This window comes from Triturus cristatus, chromosome 6 (genome assembly GCF_964204655.1).
Source record: "Triturus cristatus chromosome 6, aTriCri1.1, whole genome shotgun sequence".
Classification (NCBI taxonomy): domain Eukaryota; kingdom Metazoa; phylum Chordata; class Amphibia; order Caudata; family Salamandridae; genus Triturus; species Triturus cristatus.
Genome location: NC_140589.1, coordinates 1,646,632,335 through 1,646,657,179, shown reverse-complemented (window position 1 = coordinate 1,646,657,179; position 24,845 = coordinate 1,646,632,335). Strand labels below are relative to the sequence as shown.

The 24,845-nt window shown below is 45.5% G+C and overlaps 1 protein-coding gene across 1 annotated transcript in view; it reads right to left on the bottom strand.

The window, feature by feature from the left end:
- The window catches only part of HAAO (3-hydroxyanthranilate 3,4-dioxygenase), a 763,099-nt gene that overhangs the window by 638,629 nt on the left and 99,625 nt on the right, over nt 1-24,845 (bottom strand). Inside the window, exon 2 of the mRNA XM_085612800.1 lies at nt 22,000-22,078. Coding sequence (XP_085468926.1) covers nt 22,000-22,078 — 79 coding nt within the window. The remainder of the gene's footprint in view (nt 1-21,999; nt 22,079-24,845) is intronic.

Below are 24,845 nucleotides of genomic sequence, written 5' to 3'. Positions count from 1 at the left end.
CTCCCTCTAGCCCATTTGGGCTAAGTACCAGGACTAAAATGCCACCCATAGTAATGAAACTAAGGTCAACCTACCCAGTCATAATCAGCAAGATGAGCCGCTCTACAAGAGGGCTAAGAAACAACTAAGGAAACAACACAAAAGGGCCACGACATCTAAAAGAGTTACATCCTTACTAAAAACCAAGAATCAGCCACCTCAAGTAGCAAACGACAAAGCCCAGACTTATTCGAACCTTGCCGCAAAGCCTTTAGAAAACAATTCAACTACAACAGTGGTAAAGGAACAACTGACCACACCTCGCCCTGCTCAGACATTAAAGTGGGGTAACCGGACAAGAGGAAAAGCCTGGCACTAGAGAATCGACGAGTTCCTCTGTTAAAAACAATGAAGACAGATTCAATAACACAAACCCCCCCTATGTAGAGAGAATGGCCAACAAACTGGGGCATGGTCCATCCAGAGCTCCACAAACCTGTTCACTTTACTCTGCAAGTCTAATCCCCCTTCACTCTCAAGTCTCACTCCAAATGCCATACACCAAGAGATAGGGGTGGGCTCCGAGCCAACCAATCCTCAGCCAGTCATCTACGGAGCAAAACAACCCAAATGTTATCGAGGAGGTAGTGCTAAACCCCAGATATCATATCAAGGGACATTAAGACATCTTAAATAGGAGCATTATACTTTGTTTATTCAAGCACCTCTCCACACTGGCCCACATACAATCTGACAATCTTGTTTGGTTCAAGTTCTTGAGTCTACCAGGGGACACATATGGCGAGTCCACTTCGATATGGCTTCGTCGCCAATCACACCAGGCAGCATTGATCAAGGAATCAACCCTCTTGGCTGAATAGGGATAGATATCAAAGCCCAAGTACCAGAGAAATATCCACACATGCTCAAAGAAACTATGCCAAAGAAGGAAGTCTACTCTTTCCTGAGGGTTGTTGAGGATAAACGACAGGGTAATAATCACATAGCAATGCCCAAGACCCAAAATTCATACAGAATAATTTGAACACACGATCAAAGGACAGTACTCCCCAGTGAGCCTGTGATAAACTAAGAACCCGGAAACAGGGATCAACTGGACAGCCGCCCCTTAAGACGGTGCCATTAACACCTTAAAGATCGACACACAAGGGAACTTCATCAGGGCGTCTGGACTTAGTACGCAAATACCAATCATATCCTGGACTGTGGCAGGCCTTACAAAACTGGGAACATTTCAGCTACAGATTATCTTCATAAAGGTGACATTCTCTGCTTTCAGGAAAACTGGGCCACAGAAACAACAACACTCCCAGGATATTACGAAGTTCATACTTCAGCCACAAAATACAACATCTTTGGGTGGCCAACTGGCGGTCTCTCCATTTTTATCAATCACGCCCGCAAAGTAGAGACCACAGTAATACCTACCAAAATGCCAGAACAGCATGCCCTATTCCTCAAAGGTCTAAAAATTAATCATCATTCAATTTGAGTTTTGCTAATCAACTGCTACCTCAATCAACTGGAAAAAACAGGCTTTAAATTAATTGATAGTCACAATCGAAGATCTTTTAAACAAACCCCTCGGCATCCCAGGCACCCCCCTGGAGCACTTTGAGGCTCTACCTGCAGAACTTCAACGGGCACTGTGGGGGAGGATCCATGAACCCCACGAGGTGTGACCCACACGCTGGTTCTTTTCCATTATACATTAAATCTAAGGAGCTACTTATAAGCATACAGCACCTTTTAAAGGCCCTGACGGCAAGAAGTAGAGGGGACAAAACTCTCCAAGGCCAAACAATCTCCGCACTCAGAGCGGCACACAGAATGAAAGTCGGGCAGCAGAGAACAAAGATGACAGAAGCTGAATGGCTGAAAATCTTTACCCTCCTTAAGGAAAGGGGCCATACTGAGCTCTGGAAGTACATCAACAACCTTAGCCACAATGGCCAGACAAAGGAGAACGGAGTGTCGTACCAAGAGTGGGTAAACTGTGTCAAGCAATTGTACTCCAATAACCAGGGCACTGTAAATATTCTGCCACACCCATGACTAACCACATCCGACTACTTGCAAACTACTCTCATCTCAGTGGCCACATATAACTGGCACAATCAAAAAATGAGGAATGATGGAGCACCAGGGCCCAACTAGGTCCCAGCCGCTGAATTCAAATCATCACAATTATTTTGGACAGGATTGCTTACACCACTTTTCCCACTTCAATGAACCTACTGTAATAGAGCGAATCAATACATTTCCCAATTCACAAAAAAGGGACCGCACACAACTGGATACCTACCAGCTCATCGCCTTATTAGATCTTGAAGCAAAAGCTTATGCCCAAATATTAATGGAAGAACTGGAAGCCTGGGCTTCAGACAAAAGCATTCTACCCTTTTTCCAATCTCGATTTAAGCCTGAAAGCTCCACCAAAGATAATATTCTCGCATTGGGATACTTGTCACGCCATGCCACACGGCCAAATCACCCCCCTTTATTCTGCTGTTTTGTAGACTACAGCACAGCTTTCAGCTGGGTGGACCGGGCGAAGAATTATGGGAGAAATGAGCTATCTGGGAGATCCACCATCAGCTCCTTAAGGCAATATTAGCTTTGTACCAGGGGACGTGGTTAGACTAAAAACCAGCCCAACGACTACAACTGCTAAAGTGCCTACCAATAATGGACACAAACAAGGCTGTGTGCTGGCCCCCTCCTTTTCAACCTCTACACAGTGATCTGGGCAAAGCCTTGGATGGTGCCAGCATAATAACAGCGAGGCTGGGAAAAGTGCGGCTTCAAATCCTTCAGTGTGCTAATGACATTGCAATAATAGACCACTCCCAAATTGGCTTACAGAGAGCCCTGAACGCACTCCATAGGTACAACCAAAACAATAAACCTTTTGGTGAACCAGGGGAAGACCAAGATAGTCATCTTTAGGAAATACCCACGAAAGATAACAGCTCAATGGCAACTTGGTGACCTGCAAATAAATTTATGCACAAGCTAAAATCACTTAGGTGTCTGGCTCTTTGAAGGCCCCAAACCAGAGGCCCAATTAAAACATCTTAGAAGCAAGGGAGCTTGGATCATTCATAGCCTGAAACGCATAAGTCAGCAGTTACACAGTCCAACCGCAGAACCCATACTAAAAGTCTTGAGAACCAAACTGGTCTCCTCCTTTAACTATGGTCACCTAGCTTTCCCCGGAGCACTGGACACGTATTTCATGAACTCTCAAATCACTGCATATAAGACATTTCTTACTTTACCTCGGCAGGCCTGGAGAGCCAGGGTGAGGTTGGAGCTGGGATTCGTGTGCACGAATCTTATATGTCTAGAGGACCTAATAAAATACTACATCAGAAAGCTGCGGGCCCCAGCGTCCTCACTAAAAACACAAATCAAAACCATCTTTGAAGAGGGAGGTTTGCCAGGGCAGTCATAACTGGCCGGGGCCATAAGTCTTCTGGAAATCGAAACTTGCAATCTGCATAACTGGAACCTACCGATTATAGACTGGAAAAAATCAGTGAACAGGCAGGCCAAGAACGTTTTATTCGAACAAGACATAAAGAGGCTATGCCATAAATTCAACATTACAGTATTGGATACCACCTATACCCTGGAGAAAGCTCAGCCGTACCTTGAGTGATCATTGATGGCCCAGGCACGAAGGAAAATTACTTACATGAGGCTGCATGCACTGCCCATTGTAGATTTTAACCCATCCTGGGCATGGCAGGACAATACAGTTACTTGTCGTCTATGCAATTATCACAGAGAATCTTGGCTCCACTTCCTGTGTTGTCCAAAAATGGCAAGCGAACAGCGCCACTTGATAACCTCGTTAGGCAAGACTAATGGCCTCAGACATTGCAGAGAAGCTTCGGATCTGTATTTGTCTTCCAATACTACACAGACCCTAGCCAGGCTGGGCAAATTCATCGATCAAATTTGCACCACTCTCACAAAGACAACAAAAGGTACCAACACTAATAATCAAGGAGTAAATCCCGGTTTGCTGTAGTAGCCCCAAATGTAAGCCCCACAAACTAAAAATCTAATTAGTATGGAGACAAAGGACAAGTTACAAGATAACCCTAAAAAACAGTAACACCGAGATCAGTACGTGTCCCTAAAAGGTCCAAAAGTTACAAGAGGTTCAAGGGTCTAAGTCCAGCAAAGTAGGAGATCACAGTTTTCTTAAGATAGAAACTAAGTAGGCTTCATATTAATGCTTAATGCCTAATCGTCACAGCAAAAAGCATACAGACAGCAACTAGTGATGATATAAAAACATTCTTCCCCCAGGAAGGTAGAAGGGCCCTCGTTGTTCCACAGCAAACTAGCAATTTGACAAGGGTCCAAATCACAAGATATCTCACACACCAGAACACACCTGTCTGGCCCCAGTCATCCAACCACGCTGATGTCCAATTTTGAAAACAAAAATTAGTACCAAAGTTCACACCGGCAATGTTGGAAGGGACAGTAAAGAACCATATCAACTCTGCTTTACCACACAATGTTAGCATTGTAAGTGATTTTATTAATGTGTTTTAAAATGATATATAGCTAAGTCTGATTTTAGGTGTATACATGTAAAAAATGTAAGTAATCGATCAAAAATAAATCAATGACTTTGCACATAAAATAGAATTTGCAGCCACATCATGTTTGGGACATCGCTTTTAACAGAACTAAGGTGTATTTAATCTAGAATTCTATTGGAATTATCCCAAACCAACAAATGGTTTGGGGCTTTGACCTACATCCCAAGACACCATAGAATATTTAGATTTTGTGATGCTAAGGCAAGAGAATGAGAATTGCAAATTGTTTTAAATTGTGCATCTTTTAGGACTAAACATGCTGTGTTTACTAAGGAAGGTGTTAATCACAAGAATCCTCAGACTGTACTATTTTTAAAAAAGTCTGCTGAAAGGAACCTGGTATGAAGATGCTGGGAGCGTTTTCATTTCATAATTGTAAATTCTCATTTTAATGAATTGTAATTTGTGGCTACTTTTGCTAATAATTTTATTTGTTTAAATGGGAACACTCAATAAACTATAAATAAACAAAACATGGAAATAGAGGTATGACATTTTTGTGTGAATTGGGACGACACAGATACTCATACAGACACTCACACTGTTGATATCTCCAAGACTGCCAGTGGCAAGTACGCCGTTTTAAACTGCCAGGGCAACCAGGCAAATCAAACCTATTGCTAGGCGAAACCTTTCATTTTAATAGGACAAGTACACTATAGTGCAGGGAGCATGATATCTAAAAAGTAGGACATAAGTAGTTAATGTTTTACAAGTCCTGGAAGTGAATAAACTACAAAGTCATTTTTCAACGTGGCTGGCTCTCAAATAGGTTAACACTGGTTTACACCATTACCTTTAGTAAGTGCTAATTTCAGTTTGGAGGTGTACTTGGCCATTCCTGCAGGGTTATCCCTAAGTATTTTGTCTTCCCCCTTCTTTTTTGCTGACATGTACTGATCCCTTGCTGACTTTGTGCTTCTGCTCTCTCCTCTAGATGTGGTGATATTGGCTGAAACACAATTGGCATATTGAATTGACTTATACGTCTCTAGTAAACTGGTACCCTATCTACCCAGGATCTGTCATTTAATGCTCATACTGGGCCTGTAACACTGATTGTGCCACCCACTTAAGTAGCCCTTTGAACATGCCTCAGGCCTGCCATTGCAGAGCCAGTGTGCAGTTTAATAAGCCTTTTGCCAGGCCCAAACCTTCCCTTTTTATACATATAACTCACCCCTAGGGTAGGCCCATGGACAGGCCAGAGGGCAGGGTGCAATCTATCTAAAAGGTAGGGCATGTACGTTTAAGTTTATATGTCCTGGTAGTGAAAAACTCTTAAATTCTTTTTTTATTACTGCAAGGCATAGCTGTCCTATAGGATAACAATGGAGTTACCTTATTACATTTTATAAATTTATTTTCCAAATGGGAAGAGATAGTTAGTTCATGTTTGGTATCTTTGGAATTGGAGTGAAAAGCCCTATTTAGTGGTGAAGTCGGGCTTTTGATCACAATTTTCGAAATGTTGCTTTTTAGAAAGTTGCTATTTTTCTGCCCTTAGCCTTTTGTGTCTATAGCCTGGCCTGGGTCACATGACTGGGTGTAACTGACAGACTTTGTGAATTCCCCACAGACAGTTACACAATGGAAGGATTAGGTCTGCCTGAATTGGCCATCTGTTGGCAGGATTGGGGTCAGAGCTGAGCACAGCCCTACTTATAAAATAAATAGACGGTTCTCTGCCTTCTACACAAACAGCCTAATGACCCTGCATTGTCGCTTCAGCCAGATTGGAGCGAGGTCAGGGGAAGCAGGGAATTTCATGCACTTCAAATCCACTATCTAGAAGCTTCTCCCACCTTCCAGAACCAGCGCCCCAAGATATAAAAGTAAGACCTCAGACACCAACTCTTCAGTACACTTCTGGACCTGTGTATACTCTGCCAGGAAAAAGAACTGCCATGCTGCTGAAGGACTGCCACTTTGCTTGACTCCTGCTTTGCTGTATTGACCTGCTGCCTGCTGCCCTGTCACCAAGGTAAGAAGGACTGGATGTGCATCTCTTGAACCCAGAACCCTGAGTGATTCCAAGGGCTTGTTGGCTGGCCTCCTGATCTGAAGCCTCAGGGACATTACAGGTTTCCAACAACCTTACATCTGCACCTGAGCTCTGCCATCTGTGAATCTACTCTGCCAAGTTGTGCCACTCCAGTCCTGGACCTGTGGAAGTGGGCTTAAAGTGCTTTACAAACTGATGCATCACCTCTGCTGCGCAATGCAATGCAACCCTGAGTAGAATCAACGCATCTCTGTTACCGTGTGGATTGGACCAGTCAAACAAGTTACTTACCTTCAGTAATGCCTCATCTGGTAAAGACATTATCTAGCCACAGATTTCTTACTTTTGAATTTCCCAGGCGTTAGACTGGATCTAGTAGATTTTTCTTTGAGCAATGCCCCTGCATGCTAGTAGGTGGTGTCAGTCAGCTCCGAATTACGTCATCTGCGTCATCTGTGCCATAGTGATGTCTGTGTCACCTATATAGGCACCACCTTGGCGCCCTGACGTCCGTTACTTTTAAAGACTTTGCACATCAGCAGTGCGCAGCCATGAACTGCACTGGCATTGGTGTGTTTGAACAACAAGGGCTCTAAAAGAGATCAGCCCTGATCTAGACATCTGTCCACAGCACGGGGAGGATAGGTGGGTCGGTAAGGAATCTGCAGCTAGATCATGTATCTCCCACATAAGGCGTTACTGAAGGTAAGTAACTTGTTCATCTGACAGAGACATCTAGCAGGAGATTTCTTACCTTTTAATAGATACCCAAGCAATACCATCCCCGGAGGAGGGACTGTGGACAAGTTGAGACCAGAAAGTCATGCAAGGCAGAACGGCCATGAGACCTTCCCTGTGGACCTCACCATTGAGGCAGTAGTGCTTGGCAAACGTGTGAAGGGATGCCCATGTTGCTGTCTGACAAAGCTCAGGTGGAATGAGTTCTTAAGGCTTCAGTAGGCTGCTTCTTTGCCAGAGCATAGCAAATCTTGATGAGGAGGACAACCATCATGTCCTCTTCTGCACTGCACAACCTTTCTTTGCCACAAAGGATCCCATAAAGAGTTGGCCATCCACCAACAATTCTTTAGTGCAGTCAATGTAGAATAACAATGGTCTAATTGTGTCCAGGTGATGGAGTCACTCTTCCTTAAAGCAAAGCGATGCGCTGGAGCATAGAAAGTGGGCAAGGTGACAGATTGCCCCACATGGAATGGTGGCCATAGTATGAAGCACCAATTTGTGTGAGATGATTGTCAGATACGGAGGCGTGGATGACAAAACCTGCAATTTGCTCACCCTCCTGGTCATTGCCACTAAAAAGGCTGTTTTTATGGTAAGCGGCAGGAGGAAGCAAATGTTCAGAGGTTCAAATGGAGAGCACATCAGGAAGGTGAGAACCAAATTAAGGTTCCACTGAAGCATAATGAAAGGGGAAGGTGAGAAACAAAGCCTTTGAGGAATCTATTGACAATGAGAGATTTAAATAATGAAGGTTGGTCTGGCAGCTGCAGAAAGGCAGATAGGGCTGAAAGGTATCCTTTTAGAGTGCCAAGAGCAGAGCCCTGCTGGACAAGGGTTAAAATAAAAAGCAAAACATTAGAAAGGGAAGCATAAAGAGGGTTGATACACCTATCTGTACAATATATTACAAATTTGATCCATCTGCCGGCGTAGACTGTCTTGGTGGAGGGAAGTCTGGCTGCCAAAATAAATTACAGACTTTGGGAGGAAGGTCGAATGCTGCCAACTTCTGCTGCTCAATCTCCACACAAATAGGCGGAGAGTTGACAGGTTCGGGTGGAGGACCTTCCTCTGCTGCTGTGACAGAAGATCCTTCTTAAGGGACAGTCTGATCAGAGGACCGATGCTCAGTTAGAGAAGCTTGCGATACCAGACTCTCCATGCCCAGTCCAGAGCCACAAAAATGACTTATGCCCGGCATTCCTGATCTTCCTAAGAACTCTGAGCAGGAGTGGTATGGTATGGTGAAAAGGCATACAGCAGGCCTGAGCTCCACTCGAGAGGAAAAGCTTCTCCGAGCAAGAGCCGCCTTGGAAACTCCAGCGCACAAAACTGCTGACATTAGGCTTTCCCTGCAGAGGCGAACAGATCTAATCAAGGCTCTTCGCACTGCTGAAAGAGACCTTGGGCTATCTTGGAATGGAGATACCATTCATGATCTGCTAGGCATCTATGGCCGAGTTTGTCGGCCCTGGAATTCAGCGAACCTGCCAGGTGTTGAACCACCAGAGATATGCGCTGTTGTTCAGCCATGTCTAGAGACGCAGGGCCTCATGACCCCACCCACCTTGTTTGTTGCAGTACCACATGGCAGTGGTGTTGTCTGTGAACACTTGTACCAGCCTTCCCTTGATGGAGGGTAGAAGGGCTTTCAATGCCAAAAGAATCGCTTGGATATCCAGGAAGTTGTGGAGTCCGTTTTCAGCCGGAGACCAGAGTCTTCTCCCAGATGGCTGCACCATCCCAGAAGTTACACATCTGTCACTACTATGAGATCTGGTTTGGGTAGGGAGTAAGGTCTGCCTGTGACCAATCGCAGTAAGTCATCCACCACTGCAATTCCTGTGCATTTCCCTCTAAGATCTAGACCATGTCTGAGAGATTCCCCTGATACTGTGCCCACTGGAACTTCAGGTCCCACTGCAGAGCCCATATATGCCATCTGGCATGTGTCCCTAACAGAATTCAGGAGGCCATGAGGCCCAGCACCCTCAGAGTCATTCTCACCTTAATCCAAGATATAGGCTGAAACTTTGGTATCAAAGCATGAATATCATGAACTCGCTGTCTGGGAGGATAAGACCGAAACTACACTGTGTCCAGAAACGGTACAATGAAATGCAGCGTCTGAGAGGGAGTCAGGTGTGACTTCGGCACATTGATAGTAAACCTCATGAATGTAGGAGGTCCACTCTAGTCTGGAGGTGGGAGATGACAGCCTGAGGCAAGCCTGCCTTTAACTTCCAGGTGTCGAGATAGGGAAAAACTGACACCCCTGAACTGCGCAGATGAGCTGCGACCACCGCCATCACCTCGGTGAACACCTAAGAGGCACTAGTAAGGCCAAAGGAGAGCACGGTGAACTGAAAATGCTTGTGGTCTACCATATACCGCAGGTAGCGCTGATGAGCAGGCAGGACAGGAATGTGGAAATAGGCATCCTGCAAGTCCAATACTACTCTCCTGTCTCCCGGGTCCAGGGCAGGCAAGACCTGAGCCAATGTGAGCATCTTGAACTTTTTCTTTTTGAAGAAGTAGTTGAGGGCTCATAGATCTAGGATAGGATGAAGGCCCTTGTCCCTTTTTAGGAAGTAGCAGGAATAACAACTACAGTCTACCCCTGGCACCGGAACCCTCTCTATGGCTTGTTTGGCCGAGAGAGTCATGAATTTCTCCTGAAGCAAAATGTGATGACCCTTCATCAACCGGTCGTAAGATGGAGGAATGGGGGATAGACTCGAAGGGCCAGGAGTAGTCCCTTTGGACTACCTGGAGATCCTACATGTCTGATGCCAGTGGTGGAGGTGATGGCTGATCCTGCCATCAATTGGTCACCCATTATCTAGAAGGGCAAGACTAGGAGGGTTTGGAGGCTGAGGCTGTGTGGGATGGTGGACTGACCCAACTTCTTATGCCCCACTAATGGGGAAGGAATGAACCCCACCCTTGGCCGCACGGAGGGTGCATGATCTTGTGGCTGGGATAGAGCTGGCATGTTCTGCAGCCACCAAAGACAGACAGTGGACATGTTGCCACTGAAAGGCCCAAAGACTGGGATGTAGCCCATGAGTCCTTAAAGTGCTCCAGCGCCATGTCTGCTTTGTCTCCGAAGAGACAGGTGCCACCAAAAGGCATGTCCATGAGAGAGGCATGGACAGCCCCCATAAAGCAATAAGTTCTCAACCAGGCATGGTGTAAAAGTGCACAGTGTTCACCAACCGCAATGCAAGGCTTTGCCCCAACCATCCAACCTATTAGATTCCCTGTTTGGGGTAGTGGAAGGGAACACACCTTGGGAGATAGAGGCTTGGACCACAAAGCTCTCTGGGGTAGGGTGGGCAGTGTGGAAGCTTGGGTTGCCCAGAGCAGAGTGGTGAGAACGGGCAATTGTTCTATTCACAGGAGCACCTTTGCTGGGCTTGGACCAGGCTCCCAGTAGGGCATCTGTAAGGGCCTCGTTAAAGGGCAACAAGGGTTCGGAAGAGGAGACATAAGGCTGCAGGACCTATTAGTCTTGACCACCACGGAAGGGATCTGAAGGTCCAGGACCTCAGCCGCCCTTCGCATCACCATATCAAATGATGTTCACTCCTCTGTAGCCATGGTAGGGGAAGAAAGCATGCCAGAATCTGGAGAGGTGTCCAGTTCACTGGTCTTACCCAATCCCTCATACCAATCCATTTCCTGACAAAGGTGGTCTTCTAAAAGGTCCAGCGACCCCTCCTAATCTTCTCCCACTCCTAGCCCCTTAGAGGAGCTCTCAGGAAACGACCTAGGACCTGGAGATCGACACAGTACCAGGTCATCTGTAATGAATGTGCCATTTATGTGGATAAATAGCCTGATAATGACCGTCGCTCATCACCATCTCAGTCTTATTTAGCATGCTATAACATAATATAGTGATGTGTAGGCCTGTCTAGTAAGAATAAGCTACGAAGTAGGGCTTGATTATTTCTCTTTCTGATTTCTGACTTTCTCTTGCTTAACGGCAGTGCTTGCTATTGGCTTTGGCCTGATCTTATGTCATCTTGCATGCTAATTTTGCTCTTTTGAGTGAATTGAAGCTTATGCTTGAGTGACTCCATTTTCTGAGCTGTCGCCATTTTCTGAGCTTCACTAGGTGAGAAGGGCATGTTTTCCTTTTCACTTGTTTTTCACACTTTACAGACCAGAAAGAACTGGATCTTGTCAGAGGAATGTGCTCGCTCTGCTCTGAAGCCATAACAGACGCCTGGCCAGCTGAAGCTGTGGCCTTGGTGCGGAGTGGTACGGACTCTGATGGGAAAAGGGGGCGAGGCTCACCAGGAGCTTCGTCTTACATCTTCACTTGTACTAAAGGTGTCTGGGTTCTGTTCGGTGGAAGTTCATCACAGGGCAGACGTGCAGCTGTGGCAGTGGGGCGTATAGTGTCACTACTGTCTCCTGTTTTGGCCGAAGAACTGGACTCCCCTTTGGCGAAGTGGAAACGGGATGGACAGACAGTTGGTGAGGTGTTCCACTAATTTCTAGTTTTCCTACTGTTCTTGCTTACTATAACTTTATTTTCAGGTTCCATACATTTATATACATATATATATTTCTACATATATGTTTGCCTTGATTGTGTTTCAATCATACTATTGATATGTTAGAGTCTGCTATGATAGGTGCATTTGGCTTACCGTGTGGTACTATTTACTAATAAATATATCCCAGATATACCAATTCGTCTTTTCCTTGTAGCAGGAGGTGTGGACTCTTCTTGGCCAAGTATTCTGTTGTAGAAGGATGGGTGAATTCCCTTCTAGCAGGTAATTGTGTTATAGGAAGTTGTTCTACTCCTGGCAAGTGATGTGAAAAGTATATCTTGCTCTAGAGAAGTGTTGTGTGTGTTACCTTGGTCTAGTGGAGACTCATGTGATATTGTTTTCTTGCCTTGCCTTTGGGGGAGTGTTGAAAGTTTGCCCACCTTAGGAAGTGCTGTGTATATGTTATATTCCATAAGTTTGGAACTGATATTCTCTCCCTGGGAAAGTGACGGTACATACCTTGGTCCAGGGGAGATCTGAGACCTTTCATTACATCATCGCAGATCAGAATGCCGGGGGCATCAGCGGTGTCAGGAGCATTGGCATCATGGCCGGTGCCGAGGAGGGTCGCAATTGCACTACTGGCGCCGGACCAGACCCATTCCCAGATCCATAGGGGGACCTCGGCATTAGGGCCGGAGTTTCCAGAGCGGAACCTGATAACGTCCCCTCTGATCTCATGGGGCCGAAGGTACATCAGTAGGCGAACTCCAGCTCCCAGATAATAGGGGAGGCGCAGAGGTGTCCCAGCTGTAGGTTCCGAAGAACAAGGCCTAGAATGCCGAGGCTCCTCCATCACGTCATCTGATGGATGGGGTTTGTGCTTTCTATGCCTTTTGGAGTTGTACAAAGACGAAGAGGACTTGGGACTCCTGGAGCAGTGCCTAGACATCCTCTCGACCGGGACCATGAACGAGATCCCCTAGGAGTCATGAGACGTTATGCCGCCTGCCGGGCCAGAAGTAGCTTTAGGGACCGCTCCTTCAAAGCCTTCTGAGCCATGGCCCAGCAGTAGGAGCATTACTTTGAGTCATGGTCGCCCTCAAGGCGTCACAGGTAAATCAGGTGCAAGTCCATCACTGACATGGTGCGATGATAGGTGCCACACGGTTTGAACCCAGAAAACGTACACACCAAAAAGGGTTCAACAAAAGTTACAAAAAGCCTGTCAAAAAGTGACAGAGGGTAGCTCTCTTCACAGATCAGTGCTTGACTGGCACCGGAAGAAAAGCACTGACATCAGCGTACCAAGGTGGTGCCTATATAGGTGAAGCTGATGTCACTACAATGCAGAAAACGTCACGCTGAGCTGACCAATGCCACCTACCGGTGTGCAGGAGTATTGATCAAAGAAAATCTTTCGGCTCCTGTCTGACGCCTGAGAAATTCAAAGGTAAGGAATATGCAGCTAGATGTCTCTATCAGATGTAAAGACTCGCAACACCGCCGCAGCCCCCATCGCCTTCGGAACCGCCACTGCACAACACATCACCCCGACTGCGCACTCCATCCCCAAAACAAGACTTTGCATTGCAAGCCCCTCGACATAATCCTCAACATTGAAGCAACAAGACATCGCACTGCAGCCATGCTGCATCTCGGAACCGACGCATCGCCTCCGCTTTGCAACGCATCTTTGACGTTCACAATGCTCCGCAACCCAAGATTTAAGATACTCTGTTTAGCTGGCCTAAGTAATCCCTGTAGCAGTCCTACGCTCCATTGTGGTCAGCCTGAAAATGTGACTTTGTCCCGGTCTAGAGTGACCAGATATACACAGTTGGTGCTTTATTCCTTTTGGAACTATTTTCTCTAAAAACTTCAAAATGCAATATCCCTGGTTCTACTACTCTTCTTGTTTTGGTCTTGCTATATTTATGAAAAACGACTCTATATTTCTAACTCTGTTGTGGGCTCTGTCTGTGGTGTGTTTTCACTGTGTTACTGTTTGAAGTCTTGCACAAATATTTTACACATTGCCTCCAAGTTAAACTGGAATGCTCTGTGCAAGGCCACCAGGGGCTTGAGCACAGGTTAATTTGGGGTTTGCTTGTGCCCTGTCCTGACAAGGATTGTCATTGTTGCTTAACCAGGGATTGCACCCTAGACAACCAACAGCCCGATTTCTTACAGGAGTAGCTCTAAAATTGGTACAAAGACACATTTTAATAGTAATTACAATCAAACTGAATGGTCAAGTTAGATTTTATTTTACTACTTTGGAAACTACACTTTTAGAAAGTTGTTGTAGGAAAGTGGGATCTTTATTTTATGGTTACCCCCACTTTTTGCCTGGTGTCAGTATGTTTTTACTGTAGTTTGCTTGGATCCTGCTAACCAGAACCCCAGCATCTGTGCCTTCTCTCCAAAAATGGCTTTGGTAAGTACTTTGTTACCTCCACAAGTCCCTAGTATATAGGACTAAGCTACCCAGGGCATAGGTACACCAGGGGTCTCCCATGGGCTGCAGCATGTATTGTGCTACCAATGGGAAAACATTTAAACTCTGACTACAGGCCTGCCATTGGAGCATGTGTGAGATGGTGCTTGCACCTCTCACGAGAGATATAGTTTTCCTTATATCTGAGGTCACTGCACTTAAAACCTATAAGTTATCCCTATAGTAGGCCCTTTAGTCCTAAGAGCAGGAAGCTTGGTTATGAGTGTAAGCATTTCCCTGCATGAGCAAGACACACCTACAAACCCCAGACTTGATTCTCCAGGCTTTGTAAGTGTAGTCAGCCACTTTAAGATATATAGTGGACATCAGTCATTACGAGGTGTCTAGCTATATAATGGCTGTGCCGAACTGATACCGATGTTAGAGGTATGATCCCATGTACTGAAGGGCCCCTTATAGGAGCCCCCTGTACTCCCAGTTACAACTTTTCAGGGTCTACCAGCAAGCTAGTGCTGCAGTCGACAACAGACCTCCTGCTGCTGTGCTCAATCAGGAGAAGGTAGAACAATAGTTTTTTTGTCACAGGAAGGTGTGACTACTTCCTAGACAGGACTTAGTGTATTGGGTTGGGGTGGGAGCACTTTCCAGCACCACCAGACTGCATTGAAGGGCACATTTGGTTCCCTTCTTGTGTACATCGGTTTGAGTCAGATCAGGAACCCCTGGTTCCCGCTCTGGTATGAAATTGGACAAAAGGACAGGGGAGTATACTCTGCTCTGTCCAGCCCCTCCTCTGGGAGGAATCCCACAGTCATTCCAACCCTTTCCCTGGGTATTTAGGGACTCTCACATGGGTGGGTCCTCAGATTCATCATGGACCAAGTCTCACCTCTAAAACGAAGACACTCTTCGACCGTCGGGTCACTTGGACTTCGCTGGACTCTTCCTGGCATCTATTTTGAACTGAACTATCCAAATGAATACATTTGTACAAATTTGACTCATGAGCAATTGTTTTTTTCAGGTGCCTCTATACTTGTTGTTTGATACCTGTTTGGTGGTAATGGGCAACTACCATTTTGGGGTGCAATTTAGAGCTGGAGAGATTAGCCCTTTTATTTGCCCTAAAAATATTTCTTACTACTTTGACAGATGTCCCTCCTGCAATACCCACAACCCGCCTCTATGAGCATATTTACTCCCATGCAGCATTCTCCCACAATAATAAAACCGTAGGAATTATTAACCCAATTTAAGGGTGCAAATTTGCACATTGTGAATAACTGCCATGAAGTTGTTCCTAGTATTCGTGCACCTAAATCACTTAATAGGCATCTCTATGGTTCAAGCAATGAGAATCAGGCATATGTCAAACATTATCAACTTTGTGTCTCTATTAGGCCGTTTAGCTCAGTTTTGCTTTGTGTTTACAATTCCATTTTCCCTCCCTCTAGTTATAACAGATTGATACACCTGCTACAAAAAATGTTCCTATATTCCTCAATGTTGTAACGCTCCAAGGGCCAGACGTATGACGCCCAAAATAGTGCCTTGCAAATTGCGAGTTTTTGGTGAATCGCAAATTGCGAGGCGCTATTTTGGATGTACAACCGTTTGTAACACACTGTTACCGATTCCCAATGGTGTCGCAAATTGAGAGGCTCATGAATATTAATGCAAAAAGAACAATTGATGGACATAATGCAGAACAATGTCATACATTCACCCCCGTACAGAGATCTGGGCCTAAATCCATTGTTTTTTTTGCTCACCATGCCATTCCAGTTTGGACCAAGCCATATGCAAATCAGTCTTGACCCTGCGCCCAATGGGAACAGTCTAGCCCGAACTGCCAGGCCAGGTCCTCACTGGACTGGAAACAAGCATCCTAAGACCGGTTTTGGGCTTTCAGCCCTCATCAGCCAGGTTAGCTTGACTCCAGTGGCATGGAGAGCACAGGAGCCACGTCTTGGCATACCCGTCCCACTTGGGGTGACAAATGCAAAAAGAACAATTGATGGACCGAATGCAGAACAATGTCATACATTCACCCCAGTACAGAGATCTGAGCCTAAATCCATATTTTTTTTGCTCACCATGCCATTCCAGTTTGGACCCAGCCAAATGCAAATCAGTCTTGACCCTGTGCCCAATGGGAACAGTCCAGCCCGAACTGCCAGGACATGGGATGGGTATGCCCAGACGTGGGTCCCTTGCTCAATGTGTTATGTTATGTTATGTTATGTTACAGGGATTTATAGAGCGCACGTATACCCGGGGGTGTCTTGGCGCTAGACATAACAGAGATACAAGACTACTTTGCCTCTAATGCTGGAAAAGCCAAGTCTTCAATTGTTTCCTGAAAGTCAACAGGGAGCTAGCATTTCTGAGGTAAAAGGGAAGAGTATTCCACAATTTAGACGCTCCATAAAAGAAGCTGCGTCCACCCCAGTGGGCTTTGAAAATGTGCCACTGGATTCATAGGCCACTGGATTCATAGGCTTGCCGGTTTATCCGTGGATACGTGCCAGCGAATACAGCCTTATCGGGGTTGTCGTTTTCCCTGCCTTATTGGGGTGTTTTACTTATCAAGATCGCATTTGGATGCTTACCTGATTATTATTCATAAGAGACGAGATCACTTTTATCTGTTTTTGATCTCATTGGATGGGGAAGTATTTCTTTCTGGAGATCTTTCAAATTCATTATAATACACGTTGAAGATCACTTGATTCTACTTTCTATATTCGCCCTGAGGAAGTCCCATAAGGGGACGAAACGCGTCGGCTGTTCTGCGTGTTAAAACGCCGTGTGTCATCAACGCTAAAAAGAAAGTGAAATAATAAAAGAGATAAAGATAATTAAGAACCAACTCTGGAACTTTCATTGATGAATTTGGATTCACTAAAACGTGTCTGTTACTTTTTGACATAAGCTGTTAACTAGGTGGTGCACCTGTGCTTTGTTTTCAATTGCCACTGGATTCAAGCTAGCCTGGCTGAAGAAGGTGACATACCCTGAAACCGGTCCCAGGATCCTTTTTTCCGGTCCAGGGAGGACCTGGCCTGGCAGTTCGGTCTGGACTGTTCCCATGGGGCACAGGGTCAAGACTGATTTACATATGGCTGGATCCAAACAGGGATGGCGTAGTGGGCAAAAAAACGATGGATTTAACCCCGATCTTTTGACTAGGGGAGAATGTTTGCATTGTCAGCATTCCGTCCATCATTTGTTTGCTGTAACATGAATATTAATGAGCCTCTCACAATTTGCGACCCAATTGGGAATGGCAGGCCCTCCCAGGTATGGTGGCCTACTGGGCTCAACAGATCACCATGTCTGGGACTGATTTTAAATAAAGCAGTTTTTTTTTTAATGCCGCCTGTTTTCCTTAATGGTAAACGGGATGCATTTGAAAAAGAAAAAATGAAACGTTTTCGTTTCGTTTTTTAAGGGCAGGTAGTGGGACCACTGCCTGCCTTTAAAAAATATTTTCCCATGCATTTGCAAATGGGAAGGGGACCTCTGGGGATGGTATTTTTCGAGTGTGTTGCGCTCGTAATTGCGGATGCAAAACATTCATACATGTGAGTCGCAAAACCTATTTACCAACTGCCTTTACAATAGTTTTAGCTCTCTCTACTTGTGAGAAATATAACAGTTTACACGTGTAGTTTCTCCCTACAGAAACTGGCAAATACTCTGGTCAGGCCTCAATGGTGCTTGTGAGCTCCATTCTTCTGCTCCCAACTTTCTTCATACAGTTGCCCCAAGTCTGACTTTGATTCTGAGACACAATGTATTCCAGCTAACCCAGTTTCTTAACTGGAGGCCCTACCATCTGCAGGCACCCAATCACTCTTTCTGCCGCCCTACGGATGGTTGTCTCTTGCCTCATGACACGGGATTTTGTTGCGCAACGCTGGAGAGAGAAAAAGTGAGTGGTAACGTGCTGGAACCCTGAGGGGACTACAGGGTGAGCACGCCACACCAACCCATCGGGTTGTAGCCTTCACAAAAAGGGGGGGTAAGGGGGGAGGTGCACAGCTCACTCAGAGTTCAAAGGAAGTAGTTGGAAAGCAACTCAGTGTGGCAGAGACTCTTCTTCATTGTCCAACTTCTAGGCCTCTGTGTCCTTCAGGGCATTCATTTTTGCAGTGCAGAGTCATGCTGGAGATTTTCAGAGCCAGCGGGTGCCCTCATATTCAGCACACAGGCTGAAAACAAAACAAAGATGCAAATGAGTGCCACCTTTGCAGTTCATTACCTCACCCCCGCTACAAGAGTTTACAAGGGCTTTCTGTATACAGCTCTTGGGAACCTCCATTAGTCACCAAAGGGGTCATATAGGTGTTCCATAGAACAATTGAGGCCAGGCCAATAAAGGTTATTTCCACTCAGTCCCTCGACTTTGGAGGACAGCTTCAGCTTCTGAGCCACTACTTCCTCTGGCAAAATTAGCTGCTCTGAAAGGACTCTTGGCCCGCACTCCTGAAAAGTCATGGTGGCCTCCTTATTTGGGTAAGTCTAGCTCCCTAGCATCACCCACCAGTCCATGGCAGCAGAACAGAATCAGCGCCAGTACTCTTTAGACACCTAGGTCCACAGCCTCTTTTATTGTGACAGAGTTCTGTAGCAGGTGCCTGTGAGTTTAGCAGGGCTATACCAGAGGTGAATGAGGCCCACTCCCCACTGGTTCCAGTGGAGAATCTGGGATCTGGTGCCACCTGCCCTGAATAGAATCCAGTTGAAAGTCACAGATACAAGGCAGGAGCCACTTATCCTCTTGAAAGGGAACAGACAGCAAACTGGCCTTCCCCTTACTTCCCAGACTCTGGAAAGATTCTGTCTTCTACTCAGGAGATTATGAAGGTAGGTAAAGAATTATTCCATTAGTGCAATCCCACCCAATTTACTATTGCCTGCCACTTCTCTCGTCACTTGTATTGCACACAGGAGGCGGGATTCACCCCACTGACTCTCCTACCCTTACAAAGCATGTAGGGAAAGTTCTAAGAGGGTAAACGTTTTCAATGAGTGGTCACATCAGCTCTGCTATGTTCTTCTCCACCCCCTATTACATCCCCATTCGATCTCAAATATACAGGGTGCCTCCTGAGGGGTACTGGAGACATGAATGTGGCCTTTTCTGTTCTTCCGGCTGAGAACACCTCCTGATATGCTGCTTACAGCCTCTTTCTCCGTCAGTAAAGTCAATCTCTTCAAGAATGTGGCCTATTAGGTGCCGACCTGTAATACTTCAGCTTGGGAGACCTGAGGTCTGGGTTCTGAACTGGTGAAACAAAAATTACACTTTTAACAAGTTTTAGCCGTCAAGCGCACAATGTAAAAACACTACAGATTCTGGGTCCTGACTGTCCACTAGGCTAACTGTGCACAAAAGACAGGCTGAATCACATAAGTCTTCTTCGCTCAGACTACACAGGAACCGTGCAAAAGAACCAAAGTCTCCTACCCTAGCTGTCTGCAGCCAGATAATATTATACTAAAAGGTGAGAACTGCTCAGCTGCAGTTCATAGTAATTTTGACAAGAGAATTACACTGACTTAGACACCAAGTCAAACTCAGTGTAATGTTACACTGAGTTACACACCATGCACTTAAGCAAAGATAAAAAGAGATCTAAAAATGAAAAGTGGGGGTTTCCACAGGTATAAAAAGAGAATCTACTGAGCTTTTCACAGACTAGCATAAGATCTACCACCAGGTCTAATCAGCATAATGATGTAGTTTAAAAACGCCATTTTAAACTACCAATCAAATTCCAATTGCTCTGATTCCTTCCATCAGGATGATGTAATCTTGAGTGACAAACAATGTGGAGTGGCCTGCAATGACTAAATAGATTTTACACTAGAGCAGTTGTCATACGTCTGTAATGACCTTTCCAGGCCCATGTAAAGGGCAGAAGCTCAAATACCTGTGGTTGAATGCAGTCTCCTGAAGCTACACTGTTTCTATCCTCCCCAGGATTTTGAAAAGGAGGTTTCATATTTTGGTGAAAATCCTCCAATTTGGACGATTTAAGCAGAGACACAGCGACCATATAGAGCACATCATGTCGAGGAGATCAAAGGCGTTTTGTTAATATGGGGCCAGTTGTCAGATGGTCCTGCCTAAAATAGCTGAGGAATAGCAAGAAAGATGGCACAAATCATTTTTAACTGAAGATATGCTTTCATATCCCATTGCTAACACCTTGTCAAGACATTAGCTGTGGCCTCTAGAAGTAGATGGAACATTTAGAAACATATTTTGCTGTTTGGCTATTAGTTGCTACTAGAGTTTTCCTTGACTTTCTTATTAGGATAAGAATAACTGTAATTATTGACACAAAATTTTCAGATGGATCCCAGTAAACACCCGAAAGATCGTCACACAAGTCCTCATCACCAGCCCCCTCGACTACGGAAACATGTTTCACACTGATATTTCCACCCAACTCCTCAGAAGACTCCAGACGATACAGAACACGGCAGCCAGACTCATCCTGGACTTCCCCAAGCGTTCCCACACTTCTCCTCACCTTAGAAACATCCACTGGCTCCCTGTCCAGAAAAGATGCCAGTTCAAGACGCTCACCCACTCCTACAAAGCCCTCCTCAAACAAGGACCTTCTTACATCAACCACCGGCTGAACTTACATCTTCCCTCGAGACACCTGCATTCCACTTCACTCGCTCTCGAACACATCCTCTGCATCCTTCGCATCTACAGCGGGGTCCGTGCATTCTCCTACATCGCCACCAAAGCCTGGAATGGCCTCCCTCTACACCTCAGAACGGCACGCTCCCCGGCAGTTTTCAAAAGGCAACTCAAAACCTGGCTTTTTCAACGCAGACACAGCAACCTCAGCTCCCAGATACCCCTAGATGTGAAAGTACTGCACTTAAGAAATGATCGATTGACTTCTATGGATGGCCCAAAGCCCTGCCCATATCTCATGAATATTACATGATTGTATACGAACAAAACATTTTTGTGGTGTCATTATCAGTTTTCCCAATTCAGCAAAAGACTTGGGCCCTCATGTGGTTGCAAGTAAAAATTCTAGATCAAAACTCAAAAACAAATGGGTTCATCCATGCTTAATCAAGCTTTCCTTTGGAACTGTTTGACTGACAGACAGTAAGCAGCATGAGCTCTTAGCTGTTTTTGTGTACTCTATAATCTGAAGCTTTAACATATTATTCAAAATGTGTTTGGTATCACGATGGCTTCAATGAGCTGAAAAGGGGTATTAAATTCAAAGTTATTCCAAACAGGGGGCCTCAAAGTATATTTTGCCGGGAGCCCCACAAATACTGAAGATGCCACTGTGTACTCAGAAGTGTAGCTTCAAACACCGTACTTTATATGTCCAAGGGTGGGTGGTGGCTTGGGCTCATTTGTGTAGGTAAAGAGGGTTGCATTTTGAACCCCTAATCCTTCTATAATACACATTTGCCCTCTCTTAGTTATGAAAACGTCACACAACATTATTTTCACTAGCTCTTACCGCTGTGGGAAAAAAAGCCTAAAAAACTAAATAACTGAACAAAAACTCTCCATCAAACCAGTCTGGTGAGTTGATCAAAAATAAAACAGGCAGGTCGCTCCATGGGATGCTGTAAAAACAAGACACAGCTTACCTCTTCACCCTCCTCAATATGATAATCAGCCCTCTGATTTGGTCCACCTACAAACATTATATTTATCTGACGATCATGCCTGGAAAACATAAAGATGTTTAGGGAAGTTAGTAGAAAGCACTATATTGCGATGATCTGCAATTCTAGCACTGAGCTGCTTTTTGTTGAAACTGGAAATCTACATTTGCTGCACATTCTACCCTTTTATTGTCCTATTGAGTGCCTTCTGGACTCGTGTACAAATGTTAACAGAATAATTAGATAACGGTTTGGATGTGGACATTCTGCACTTCAATAAAGTAACATGGAAATCTAAAAAAGAGAACTGTGTTTGTTACTGGAGCATTAATCTTGAATACTTACGCAGACGTATGTATTTTTATAATTTTTTTATTATTCTTTTCCACTTGTTCGAAAGATATAAAATCCATTTGGCTATGCTAGGATACTTAAATCACTGCTGGGAAGTACGTATTTTTCGCTTCTTTTTTAAAAGATGGGCTGTTTTTTTAGGCCTCCATTTCACTGCCCCTTTCCTCACTTTGGGCCTGATTCCGATCTCACTAGGAAAGCCCTCCCTACGACTCGGATCCAGAGGGCTTTCCAAGCGAGACGTGCTCCGGGAGTCCAAACGAGCGAGTACGATGCTGCTGTATGCCTACGGACTCGGTTCGCTCGTACTCCCATTAAACTCTATGGGAGCCTGTGTACAGACACGTACACAGGCTCCCATAGCAGAAAAAGGGTGTGTAGGGTAAAGCGAACAACCTGTGGTAAGCCCCCCCTTGGTGCCTGCCACACTGCGCATGCCTGGATAGGGTGGGACCCATGGGCACACCACGTGACAGATTCGGAGGGCCCCGGGTGAAGGGAGGCCTGCTACAGTCCCCCAAAGTACACTTCCGACAGACGTTCCGTCTCGCTGACACCGAGGCGATGCGGCTGCTGGAATCGTGCATCGTACTCACTCGGTTGGAATATGGCTCCATAGCACGGCACAATTCAGCTACGGATGAGTAGTACAGACAGGTTCGGGTCTCGGAAATGATTCGGTCGGCGCGTACATGATCTTTGCATCGTTCTTGGTTGTTCAGACCTGTGTATGATTCAGTCGTAAACAAGGGCTACGATTCGGATCTGAGAAAGCCAAATCCGATTCGGAGGCCTTCCAACCGACATCGCAATAGGGCCCTTTATCGTTTTCTAATAGGACTGACATCAGTTGGTTCTGTGTGCCCTGGATTGAGAAGCAAGGAAACTCTTCACACACAGCTCACACAGATACCTACAGCAGAGCCACACGAACCATGCAGCAGCAGAGATGCATATTATATACTGACATTACTTTTCAGCTATTTTGATATTACATTTTAAATCTGTAATAATACATCATTGACGGGCTATAAAATAAATATTTCAGTAATTAGAAATCTACACATGAGGCAGATAGTATTCAAAATATTATCATTCAAAAATGTATTGGTTGTGACGGAAAAGTCCCTCACATGGTGATGGACATGCACCCCTGCCTTAAGTGCCCCAACTGTAAAGCTGTCTGAATCCCTTATGCTGATGCTTGTTGTCATGGGTGAACACGCAAAATGTGTGTGTACCATGACATAGGCCTGTCTTCCGACTGCAGTCTTTTTGAACCAAGAGGGGTGCACCAAGTGCCACCTACATATAGTGCTGAAAGGCTACTGCATTTAGCAGGAGTTAAGCAGCATGAACACTGTGGCAGCAATATATCGTGCAGTGATCGGTAGGAGTGAACAGGTCTTTTTTAGGTCTCGCCTGACCCAGCGCATGGGCTGGTCTGGCGAGACTTATTGAGAGGGCTCCAAAAATGCTACCAGGCCAGCCTAGAGCCACAGTGCATGTGCGCGGGCGCGCGCGCCGCGCTTTACTGTGATTACTTTCGGTTTCGCGGCCACACGGCCGCTTTGATGTTGATCGTGATCACTTTCACTTTCACGGCCGCTTTGCATAGCCAATAGGTCTCGCTTTTGGGACCTTATAAGTATTTAGTTATGCAACTGTTGCATGGCTAAACATTATAAGGTCCCAAAGGTGAGACCCATTGGCTATGCCAATGCTTGTTACCTGTGTCACTGGACTGAGGTCTACAGGCTCACTCATTTAAAGTTCTGCTGCTGTTTGCTTAACACACTATTGGCCTACATCATTTTTGTGTGGAGTGCAGTGCAGTGCGTGTGAGGTACAATTGCACTGGGTGTTTGTGTACCTGTGAATGGTACAATACAGGGTACTGCAGTGCTGTGAGGGTATCTTATATGCATATGCATGTGCTGGGTATATGTGTACCTGAAAATTGTATAATACAGAGATACTGCAGTGTATGTATATTATATGCCCTCGCTGAGACCATGTGAATGGTATAATACATGAAGTATGTAGTGCTGTGCAGTGCATGTGTACAATATGCATGTGCTGGCTGGGAAGGGCATAATACATGGAAGATTCTGGGTTCTATTTTGAGAGACCCATGACTGACTGGAGGAGCGTGAGGTAAGGAGGTAGAGGAATCCCCCAAGAAAGTTTGTGGCTTGCTGCATTCCTCTAACCTTGGGGGGACATACTGGAAGAAGGGAGAATCAGGCTGCCCAGAAAACTTGAAAGGGTGCTCTGTGTGATTCAGAGACAGGACACTGGAAATGGACCTGGACGCATCTCAGGAAGGAAATGAGGCTGATAAGAGAATCATAATGCGTAGGACTGAAGCCCTGGGGTAACCTTTTGATACACATATCCATGTGGCTGACATCCAGGTGTGAACCTCTACTCACTCACATGACCTGTGTTGTGGGGCTATCAGATACGGAGTC